This window comes from Phaseolus vulgaris, chromosome 3 (genome assembly GCF_000499845.2).
Source record: "Phaseolus vulgaris cultivar G19833 chromosome 3, P. vulgaris v2.0, whole genome shotgun sequence".
Lineage (NCBI taxonomy): Eukaryota > Viridiplantae > Streptophyta > Magnoliopsida > Fabales > Fabaceae > Phaseolus > Phaseolus vulgaris.
The window spans coordinates 49,011,426-49,024,184 of record NC_023757.2 but is presented as its reverse complement, the minus strand read 5'-3'; the positions used below and the strand labels follow the sequence as shown (position 1 = coordinate 49,024,184).

At 25.7% G+C, this 12,759-nt stretch overlaps 1 protein-coding gene across 1 annotated transcript; it reads left to right on the top strand.

The window, feature by feature from the left end:
• Window positions 1–8,665: 8,665 nt before the first annotated feature.
• Window positions 8,666–12,367, top strand: LOC137808372 (calcium uniporter protein 2, mitochondrial-like). The gene is made up of 2 exons (XM_068609446.1): window positions 8,666–9,414; window positions 11,701–12,367. The coding sequence occupies exons 1-2, from the start codon at window positions 8,908–8,910 to the stop codon at window positions 12,109–12,111; spliced, it is 918 nt and encodes a 305-aa protein (XP_068465547.1). The 5' UTR covers window positions 8,666–8,907; the 3' UTR covers window positions 12,112–12,367.
• Window positions 12,368–12,759: the final 392 nt, after the last annotated feature.

The window sequence follows — 12,759 nt, the reverse complement described above, 5'->3', positions numbered from 1 at the left end:
ACAAATAGATATTATTCTAATCTCAATAAAATAATTCTCAATTATTTTTTTACTTTTTATTTATATTTCTCTATTATATACGTGAATGGGGACAATACAAATGTAGTATGATTGCACTCTTTCCTTTATTCGTGACTATTATGAAATTAGTGTTTCTTCCCCCATCAAGCAACATTTGTATTGAATTATATATATATATTCAAGAAATTATTAATATTAAGAAGTGGACTTTAAGCCTAATTCAACTTCATAAAATCGACTTATAAGGTGAGGTTTGTATCCACTTATATACAATGAAATATCTTCATCTCTAGTCGATGGGATCTCCAACAATTAAATAATACATTTTATAAAAATAAATAAAAAATAAAGAAAAAAATTTATATTATCATAAATTTTATGTTGAAATGGAAATCCATTTTTTTTTTCAATGCCAAAATAATAGTAAAAAATATATATTCCATAAATATAAAAATAGAGTTTATATGTTTTAATAATTTAAAACATAAAATATATAGAAATAAATACAGGACAAATATATACATATAAATTTTCTTATATTAATTTTGAAAATATTTATATTATCCATACCTATATTTATACCAAAATTAGTTTGAGTATTCTCAAATAACATTTGGATAAGTTTGAACCATATCCTTAGTAAAAAATAATATTAAATAAAGATTGTATTAAATTAGTATTAAAAGTAAAAATAATTAATATTATATTAAACTATTAAAATTATAATTAAATAAAATAAAAGCATTTAAAGAAATCTAAATAGTCAAAAGAAAGAGGAAATAGTATAGAAGTATTTAAAGTTTTAAAAGCTAAAGTTTACGAAACGGAAAAAAGAAAAACCGAAATGAATGGAGTGTAACTTCTTGGAAAAATCCATAAAAAAATTTGTTTTTATTTAATTTTGTTTATGATAGTTTAATCTTTTTATTGATCTTCAATGCTAGTTAATATTTGACATTTCATCAATTAAAATGGCGAAGACAATGCCATAATTGATATGCTTAATTAATTAATTATCTAATTAACTATATTAAAATATTAGGTTAGGTGGTAAGAAGGTGAATGAAATGTGTATATCAAATTCAAATAGTCGATACATGAACTATCTTTAAAAAATTGAGTTTATGTTTTCAAGGGTTAAGTGTTAGTTATTATTGACACATGTTTAAGAAAAGTTTTCCTTAATCTAATATTAATTAACGATATAACGATAGGATGTGAGAATTCTTGCATTTTTTTGAAATTATTTTAATTATAATTTCCAAATGGTTAGCATATAAGAGTCAATAAATCTAATGAATAAGAACTAAAGAGTCATTAAATCATAAGAATTAAGAACTTCCAATGGTAATTCTTGTGTCATTCTAATGACATAATCTTTTCACCTTATCACCTATTTATTAATAAGTTTATTTGGAGAAATGTCTCCTTAAATAAATTTTATAAGACAAATAAATAAGAAGTAAACAATTTTTTATAAGTTGAAAAGTAATCTATGTATAAAAGTTATTTTATATATAACTTTTAAATTTATTTGATAAATTTTTAAAATATTTAAGAAAAGTTTATTGTATTTTGTCCTATGATATGCCTTTTTCTTTTGATAGAAACTTATACCCCATGCCTAATTTGTGAGTTTGATTTTTTTTATATATTACTATATATTCTCCACCCCATATTAATGTTTCCGATATATTGCCTTATATAACTAACTTAATCTATACAACAACGTGGACGCTTTTGAGCAATACATATAGTGTATGGTTGAAAAATTTATATAACTTACAAGCTGAAAAATTAATTAATAATTAAAAATAATAAAATTTATTAAGTTATTTTGTTAATGTAGAAGTGTTTACTAAAATTATCTTTTAAAATAGTTGAAAGATGCAAGATAACATAAAAAAAATGTTTAATTTTATATTAAATTTACTAGATAAAATACACTCATAAAATTTATTCAACTTGCTATCAATTTTTTTAATTATTGCAATTATTTTAGTCAATAATAGTAAATTAATTTGTGGAAACTAGAAGTTTCAAGCATTTATTTATATTCCATATGTGTATGTATATTTGTAAACCAAACAATATTTTAAGATATACTTAATGATTATAAAGACATTTTTAGATATACAGGTTGAAGTTATAAAAAGCAAACATGTTCCTCCTTTATTAATTAAGATAAAATATATTGCCAGTTTTCTTGTTATTACTATTTTTATCTATAATTTTAAAAAAAAATTATGTTGTCATTATGAAATAGCAATTTTTATTTTGAGACAACATTTTGAACTTTTTTATTTTATTTTTGAGACATAAAAATTATCTCCATTAGATTTATCAATGAAAATTAACGATGTAAAGCAAAATTATAAAATACTGTAAATTTTGAGTTATAAATAAGTTTATATGTAATTAAGTGATTTTATCAATGATATATGTTTCGTTTTCTCTTTTCCACATCTTGTTTTTTAGTCTATGTGTACATAGTAGATGGAATAAATGTTTGTCTTTAAAAAAAAATGGGATTTAAAATTTTACATATTTTTAGAAAGGATAATCATTATGATGTTAAGTTTGTCTTTTTAGGATTGTTTATTTTGAGTTTGTTTTGTATGATTATTTACCTTCTAGTCTTTTTATCACGATTATTTACCTAATAATGTATAGTTATGCTTATACGTTTCTTGGGAGGTCTATGCATTTCTTATGTTTGTTTTTTCTTTATTGGATTTATGGTATGTTTTCATATGATGACACATGAATATTGTTGAAATTTGGGATGTTAGTATGTCATGTTCCATAGTGATGTAAGTTTAATCACTACAAAAAAAATGTCTTTAAACACCACCAAAATAAGTCACTAAATTTAACAAACTACTCATAAATTGATTTGCGTCCGAAACCACAATCAAACACAGGTGAAAGCAAAAAAACATAGTCACAAATCATTTAACGACCTTTTCTTTAAACCGGTCAAAAAATTGTGACAAAACAAAAATAATCACTATTTTGGTCGTAAAGGATTTGTTCATCCCAATTTTAAAAGACAAATTAAAAATAAAAAATCAATAAAAAAATTGATCACTAAATCAAACAATTAAATTAATAATTAAAATAAGATAACTTTTAGTGGCTAACTTATATTATTATTATTATTAATATTATTCTTGTTATTATTATTCTGGTAAATTTCCTATCTAGCACCATTTACACTTTTATTTCCCCATATATCACCCTTTTGTTTTTATCTCCCTATCTAACACCCTTTTGTTTTTATTTCCCTATCTAGCACTTTTTTATTTTTAATTTTCCTATCTAGCACCATTTCAAAAATAAATAAATAAATAATAAATTAATTTTTTTTATAATTTCAATTTTGAAATGCATTAAAAAATAAATATTTTTAATGTTTAAAACAGTTAGAAATATAATTAATGAATAAAGAAATGAGTTTTTACAAAATAAAAATAAAAAGTAATAAATTTAAAATATTTAGTTTATAATTATTTTTTTAAGAATGAAGAAAATAAAAAATTAAACCCTACAACAACATAAAAGTTGAATCTATAAACATAAATTAGTATTTTTTATTATTATTATTGATGATGTAATCATGTTAATTTCAAGTAAAAAATAAAAGACATAATTATAAAAAAACCAAAGTCAATTAGTATTAATTAATAGTGGACACACAAATAATATTGAAGCGTCTACCTTAAATGCAAAATCCTAAATAAAAAACTAACACTTAATGCTTAAAAATGAGAAGAAAAAAAATGCAAAAATAAATAAGTCTAGAAAATAAAAACAGCAACAATAAAATAAAAATAAAAAACAAATAACTAAAGAATGGCAGAAAAAAATAATAACTACATATATAAAATATATAAAATAAGGGCAAAACAAAATAAGATAAAGATAAAAGATATAAAAAAAATCCAAATAAGATAAATATAAGAGATATAAGACGTACTAAATAAGTATATGTTGATCATAAAAATGAAAATAAATGAAAATGATCATTCATTTAATATTTTCTTCAATGGTATATTAAATAGTTTGTGTCAAATGAAACATAATCAATAACGAAAAGAGCATAATCCAGTAATGTTGGTTCAAGTTCTTTAGGTGTGTCTTGGTGTTTGACAATATGAACATTTTTTTTTGTTCTCTTATGTTCATATCAGTCCTTATTCAACTTGGTTTTTTTATAATTATGTTATGTATTTTTTACTTGAAATTAACATGATTACATCATCAATAATAATAAAAATAAATATTAATTTATGTTTATAGATTCAACTTTTATGTTGTTGTAGGGTTTAATTTTTTATTTTCTTCATTCTTAAAAAAAAAATTTAAACCAAACATTTTAAATTTATTACTTTTTTATTTTTATTTTGTAAAAACTCATTTCTTTATTTATTAATTATATTTCTAACTATTTTAAACATTAAAATAATTTATTTTTAATGCATTCAAAATTAAAATTATCATTTTTTTTAATTTATTATTATTTTTATTTATTTTTGAAATGGTGCTAGATAGGGAAATAAAAAATAAAAAGGTGTTAAATAGGAAAATAAAAACAAAAAAGTGTTAGATGAAGAAATAAAAATATAAATGGTGCTAAATAGGAAATTTACCCTTATTATTCTACTATTATTATTAATATTTAATAATAATTTTATTATTATTATTATTATTAATATTAACAATATATGACAGGGAATCAAACACAAATCTTATGATTAGACATATAACATATAACTACCATACGAGAGAATATCTGTCATCATATTATAGTTATTATTATTATTAATATATTATAATAATTATTAATGTTAATAATAATAATCATAATGATAAAAAAAATAATTATAATTCATCCATTAATTTGTAGTGATTTAACAATTGAAAGTTATAGTTATATAATTGTATTTAGCTTAAAAATTAAATTGGTCGTCAATTTATAGTGATTTAATGATCAAAGTCAAATACAACACTATTTTTATAGTGATTTAGTAATTGAAACCAAATTAGTTTATATTTTGTTGTTATTTAATTGTATAACTGAAACCAAATTGATCATTAATTTGTAGTTATTTAAAGATCAAAATCAACCAAATTGATTGTTAATTTATAATTATTTATTTGTATTTAGTAACCGAAACCAAAACAATCATTATTTTACTTAGAGTTTGTGATCAATTTCAATTTTATTTCAATCGCTACTATCACTAAACATATTAATAAATATTTTAAATACATAAAAATATAAATATAAATATAAATTAATTATCAATTTTAAATATTTTAAAATACATACAAAATATACATATAAATACAAATTTTTACAACATAAAGTCGTAAATAAAACTCTAATATCTCTCAGATGCTACTGCCTCTATTTGTTTATATTCGTTTGTCTACTCAGTATATTAATCACAAATCATAATTCAAAAAATATATGTAAGGGTAAATTATTGAAATAATTTTTTAACAAAAAAAAGTGTATCTATAAAATAGATTATTATTATTAAACCAAAAAGAATTGAATTCCATTAAACAACCATATACAAAAATAATAAAGACCACACATGGATCTACACATTAAGGATATTCAATAACAATAATATTAAATGAAGTCTTTCGAAAAACTTGTATTGAATTTGTTCCACTAGATATTAACATCTAATCCAAACTAATATTACAACTAAAGTCCGCACATCTACACATGCCACGATGTGTAAGAATTTCCACTTGTCAGCAAAAAATTCTTTTCGTTAACAGAAATGGGGTCTAAACACAAATGTTAAATATTTAAATGCTTTAATGATGGAGAGTAAATGTTGATTTTTTTTTTTTGTTGTTAGAAATTTGGGTACTTAAACAATTGTTGGCCACTTGGACAAGAAAGATGGTGCATCCATTATCTCTCCTTCATTGTTACACCACTTAAGAGATCAAATAACACTTGAGCAAATATGTTTTATTGTCAGAGCATGTTTCTCAAGTTATGTGATTTTTCACTCAAACAATATACTCACAACTCAAATGTCATTCTTTTTTCTTTCCTTTAACATTCATGGTTTGATATGTAGATTATCCAAGATTTTTTATTTAAGTTGAGAATGACTACTTCATAACTTATATTTATGTTAAAAATCATTTGAAATGTGGAGGTGTAATCATGGAATATAATTGATGAAAAATATATGAAATTGTTAAAAATATATGATTTTTCATAACTTAAGAGATACTATTGAGTTGTTATGTATTTGTAAGTACTAAATTAGTAACTCGATGAAATTTTAAATTCTATCAATAAATTAACTTATATAGATATGGAGATATCATTTGGTGAGATTTGATATGAAGTTGACAGTAAATAGTCGTTAGTACTAAATAAGATGTGTAAAAAAATTACATTACTAGATAAAATCTATAAAAATGGAAAAATGGCAAGAACGATTATGTACTATAACAAACTTTATGTTCTAATTTAATATTGATTTTTTGTTAATCACTTTATATTTTTTTGTTTTGTTGATGAGATAAATAATTTTTTGCTAAACTTGATTTGTGATTATATATTTAATATTATATGTTGTATATATTATATTTAAATATGTAATACAATCTCACATCAAATATAATTAACATTGTAATGATAATATAGAATTAATGAATTGTATTATGCATGCATATTTTAGGGTTTAAGAAGTATAATTTATATTGGTTTTTTTAGCATGTTCTTAAGAATTCAATGTGCCATGGTAGAATTATACACAAAAATAACACAACAGCACTTGCATCAAACACAATTCCACCACTACACCAAAAGAAAATTATTTTTGTCTATAATTATTGGGACTAATAATTAAACCTAAGCATAAAGAGAAAAGAATTAGGGAAAATTTTATATGAAATTAATAATTATTTGAAAATTAAAAAAAAAAGTAGACCTTGTGCTAAATTAACCTAGCGAGTTTGAATCATATATAGATGATGATTTTATTTTTTTATGTAACAACCATCATTGGTGCAATTTGGTGGATTTTTCATTTTTATGCATAATTAACTAGTCAAATCACTTTCATGCTTGATACGTGATTTTGATAATTGAAAACAAAAAATCATGAAGGAAGGAGATATATCCAATTAACAAGGTGCTTCACATAAATTCCCTATTCTACGGATATTGTCTATTTATTTTATGGCTATAACCATAACCAACAATATCAAGCTGAATCTCCTTCCAATAATTTTCTCTATTCAAACACATGACAATAGTTTTGGCATGCATTGCTTTCAAAACTAACAGATTTTATAGCTTAATAAAGATGTTTTCTTTGTTAGTTACTAATATATTTACTACAGCAAGGAAAGATGTTTTAACTATATAATGAAATTATTTTATTTAATAAAAAAAATAATCTAATTGAAAATGACAAAAAAATATTTATAAACAAGTAATTCCTTTATTCAATGATCATATAAATAAAAATAATGACATTTTTATTGTGTAATAAATAAAATAGCCTAATGAAAAATAATACTAAAAATCAAAAGAGTTATCCAAAGTTGCAACTGTGAAGAAGAAAACACTCTTATCATCACTAGGTTGCTTACATTACTTTACATCACTCTTATGCAGAGAGTTAATTTATATTCTTAGCAAAGTAATTTTGTGGATTACACATTTTGAAGAAGATTAGCTTTTGCAAATCGTAGAAGCTTTACTCGTTATGTACGGTGTTTCTGTAAATAGATCTGTTTAACCCGAATATCTCATTATTAATATATTATTTTGGGTGATTAAAGAAAATATAAGAATAGTTATTAGAAGAAAAAACGTTTATTTCGTTTATTGAGTTAATAAAGAAAAGACATAAAATATAATACGAATGGTTGGTCGAATATGAAATAACATAATTAGAAAGCAAAGTTGAAAGGCCCAAACAACAGGATAAGATTTGAAATTCAAAAGATACAGAATCCTTGAATATTAATATTTAGCATAGACAGTGTAGAACCGAAAGAATATGAAAATCATAATTCTGCAGTAGATTAATTAATAATAATAATAATAATGATTATCGGTAATTAGCATGGGTTAAAGAAAGAGAGAGAGATAGGTGGAGTGAGGGAGATGAAGAGATTTGCGTGAACGCAACCCTAGACTGAATGTTGGCGTAACAGTCACTACTCCAGGGTTTCTCCTTTTGAGCCCTCTCATGCAAAGCATGCCTATTTTAGTATTCTAGTAATCTTAATTATCTCAACTATCTTCCTTAGTATTGAATGAGAAGCAGATAACGATGCCTAATTTATTTCCAAAAATAAAATAATCCCCTGCAGCTTAATTTGCATGCGCACCCTATCCAAGCTCACACTGAGTCAGCATCCCCTCACAGCCACCACGAACTAACCCCACAAGCGAACCCCCCTCTCTCTCTATACTTCTTCCAACATAAATAAATCTATAATTTACAAAATCACACGGTTCATAATCGCAATCGACCTGGTCGTCACACCTCATCCAAACACGTGTACACCACTAATCCTTCATTTTCATTTTCAATTTATCGTCTCTATGCCAACCCAATATTTTCCCACTTTTCTCATTCAACACATTGACATCACCGCCCCGCAAAAATATATATCCACGTTCTACAAATTCAAAATATCGTCGGCGATATCGCGTACAAATTCTCGCGTTATTTATCACCAACGTTATCTCAATTAGTCATTTACAACAGACAGATAAATCAAGCACTTCCGCTCTTATAGGGCACCTATAAATTAACTTCCCCCACACCTCTTTCACTCCAACCCATTAAGACGACACCATTCCTCTATTCTCTATTTTCAATAATGGCGTTTAAGAAAACCCTAGCCAAGCGCCTCCTTAACATCACCAAAATCTCCAATTACCGCATTTCCTCCTCCGTTCGTTCTCCCAATCCGTCAAAACCTGGCATTGCTCCAGATCCCGGAGATAACGGAATCTTCCGCCGCTTCCTCCACAAGAGGCCCGTCTTCTTGTCGGAGCTTCGGCAGCCTTCTGCCAACACCATCCTCCCCCGCCTCCGGGAGATGGACATTGCACGGAGCCGGATCCGGTTGGACGGACTCACTCCTCCGGAAAAATTAAAACTGGCGCCCAATGATATGAGGAAGCTCCTGAGACACGTGCGATTAGAAGCAGTGAAATCGAAGTTACGGGACATTCCACAGAGTTGCATAACGTACTCGGAGTTCTTTCGAATTTGCGATGAGATTTCCTCCGATCCGGAGGAAGCGAGAAGCATCGCGCAGATGCTGGAGGATTCTTCCTCTGTTATGATCTTTGGAGATGTCGTTCACCTCCGTCCCGAAAAGGTTAATTTCTTTTCCGTCTTTTTATTTTAATCTATGATTTCATTTTTTTTTTGTTTGTTTGTGTTGCTCTGTTGGGTTGTGTTTTGATGTGTCGGCTGATACAGAGAGGGTGACGGTGGAGATTATGAAATTAAGATCCCAGATAGGTTTCTGGCTTACTAGCTATACGCTTATAGTTTTTTTTTTTAATTCAATTTTAGGAAGAATTTGTTTTGGAAACGGCAGAGGACTGATAAGGTTTTGTGGTGATTTGTGTTTTTTTCACAGGAAATTGAAAGTTTGTTGTAATCAAAGGTGTAAAGGATTCTACCTTTGAGATGGTAAATTTGGGGGCTTTTTAAAGGATCCGCGAAAAGCCCTCCTGCTTTCATACCCTTCTTCCTCATCCTTTGGGAGAATTTTTCAAATTTTTTTATTGATACAGAGGACAGGGGTTTTTGGTTCTCTATTTGAAAATTCTAGATTTTTTATTTACTATGATATGAAGATTTTCAAATGCATAACCCATCTAGCACAGTGGCTGAAAAGTAGATTTGCCTAGTTTTTTCTATTGGGATCCTTTTCCAGTGGAAAGATAAGTTTTGGTAACTCCTTGAAAACCAAATTTATTAAAAAGTTTTTTTATTATTAGTGTTAGTGTTTACCATTGAATAACAATATATAAATGTGTCTATTATTATCATATTATTATTCAATTTATACATTAGTTTGCCTTAAAATATATTTTAAATTTTTTTAACTGAGTTTGTAGATGACCCATAGTAGTAAATTCCAAAGTCTACTATAAAACAATGTTTCTTGAATTTTTTTAATTTTTTTTTTATGAAAATTCACTATTTTGTGGAAGAAATGACAGGGGACAGACTGGTAGGATAATATGCAGAGGAGTCAGAGCAATCATTTCATTTTTTAAGTAGTTAAAGATTTTGTCTTTCATTATATGAATTATATAATAATTGCAGGGCAGCACCAAACTATAATAATTGATTGTCTGAAAAATACTATATTTGATAGTAGGTTCTATAATTATTTGTTATATGATTCCTAAATAAAAATGACAATTATAAATTATATGTGTTTATTAGCCTTAATAAAAAAATGTTTTGAAAATATTTTACAATTACAGAAGTGTGATTAAAAACGTTTAATTTAATTGTTATGTTTTAATTATAAAATATTATTTTAATAAATGTATACCTTATGGAAGATTAAATTGAAGTCTATCAAATTTTATATAATAATTAAATAAGATTATTTTTGATACTTCTTAGTATTATATGGACATCTAGGGACGGTGAATTTATGGAAAATGAGCCATTGATTCCCTGTCCCAGTGGGTAGGCAGCTATTTCCATAACTTTTAGGAATTATGGATGTTTACAAAATGAATTATGCCATCAAGAAATAATATGCATTATGCTAGCATAGTTATTTGTCTTTTATGTGAATAATTGGCCGGTGATTTGTGCAAAAAATCAGGCTTATTTCAGGGCACAAGTGGGTAGGCAGCATTTTATAGAAATCTGAGATGTTGACAACTATACAAATCAAACTTATGTCAGTAACATAATATAATTAACAACATTTTAAAGTAATAAATAATTTCTATTAAATGTTATTAGATTAATCATGTTGCTAACATGTTATTCAAAAAGACAAACTTTTAAATTTCTCAATGAAAAATTATTTAATTATATTAATGCTTATATTAATTGTTTTGGTATATAAAAAATGATTTAATTATATTAATGCATATATTAATGTTTGGACAATTCTTATTTCATATGGTCTAGGGTGATTAAGATATCATTAATCTTTTCATTTTTCAATCATTAAACATTTTTATTTTTATCCTAATTTCTTTTATTCATAAACTAAAATATAAATATTAATATTTGAATTAATTTTATTTATTTTTAATTTAAAATATTAATATATATTATTGTATTATTAAAATAGTTGTTAAGGGGTGTATTTCAGTGATCAGGAATATGCCATTTTAACTTTTAGTTAACGTCTCCCTGTGGAAACAACTTTTCAATTGAATATGCTTAGGGTCATTTTTTCTAGGATACTGTGTAGTTCACCTCTTGGCCTACTTTTGACCACTACACCATTTTGATTTTCTCCACATTTATTACTTTTTGTTCTTTTTGTTTTCATGAATATGTTTAAATTGTGATTTTATTCTAGTCAAATATTTGTCTGATCCCATCCAAGTTGTGTAACATTAAAAAAGAAGTGAAAATTGAGCATGTTACCCAAACTCAGTACAATTTGTTACAGGTAGCAGAAATCTTTCACTCTGTGTTTTCTCTAAGAGAGTCAGAAAGAGAAGAAATGGAGAAAGTGAAAGCAGAAATTGATGAGAGAGCAAAGACCTTGACTCAGCGTGAACTCTGGGCTGGATATGGATTGATATTGGCACAAATAATAGGGTCCATGAGACTCACATTTTGGGAACTATCATGGGATGTGATGGAACCAATATGCTACTTTGTTAGTTGCATATACTTCATGGTTGGTTACACCTTCTTCCTTAGAACCTCCAACCAGCCTTGCTACAATGGCATCTATGAAAGCCGTTTCAACAGTCAGCAGAAGCGCCTAATGAAACTTCACAATTTTGACATTGACAGGTATAATGAGCTCAAAGGTGTTGTTGTACCATCGCAATTTCATAAAAAATTGCAGTGAGTGTAGGATATGATTGCTCAAATATCACTCCTTCCTCATTCTCCACCAACTATGGGGAAGTATTCTCCACCCTTTTTTTCACATATCAGTCATCATCCAAAACCAGAGACAACAAAAAAAGATAAAAAAAAAAATCTTTATGATTAAGATGAGTTAGCATTAGGCGCGGCTTGGTGTACAATATGCAGAGTGATTTCTTAATTTTTTTTACGTCTTTTCTCTCTTATACTATTATTATATAAATCTTACAAGATAATGTGTTTTCTCTTTTATATTATTATATTATATAAATCAAACTTACAAGATAATGTCTTAGGAGCAAGAAAAAAAAAACATTTAAGTTCAATAAAAATAAAAGACAAAAAGCATGTACCACAAGAAATAGGTAATTAGTAGTCACTCATCAACTTTTAGTCTCAATATTCATTTAGGTAACATGTGACCTGAAACAATCTTTGTTTTTTAAACAAAACAAAAACATTCTATTACCGATGCCTAGATGCCTCTTTCGTAATACTAGCGTTCCATAATAATATTCATAATAATAACAGTGGAAATGCTCATTGCCCGCTTATCTGTATTTTTTTATAATTATTATTATTATATATATATATATTTATTAAAATTAACTATAAATTTGTAATGATA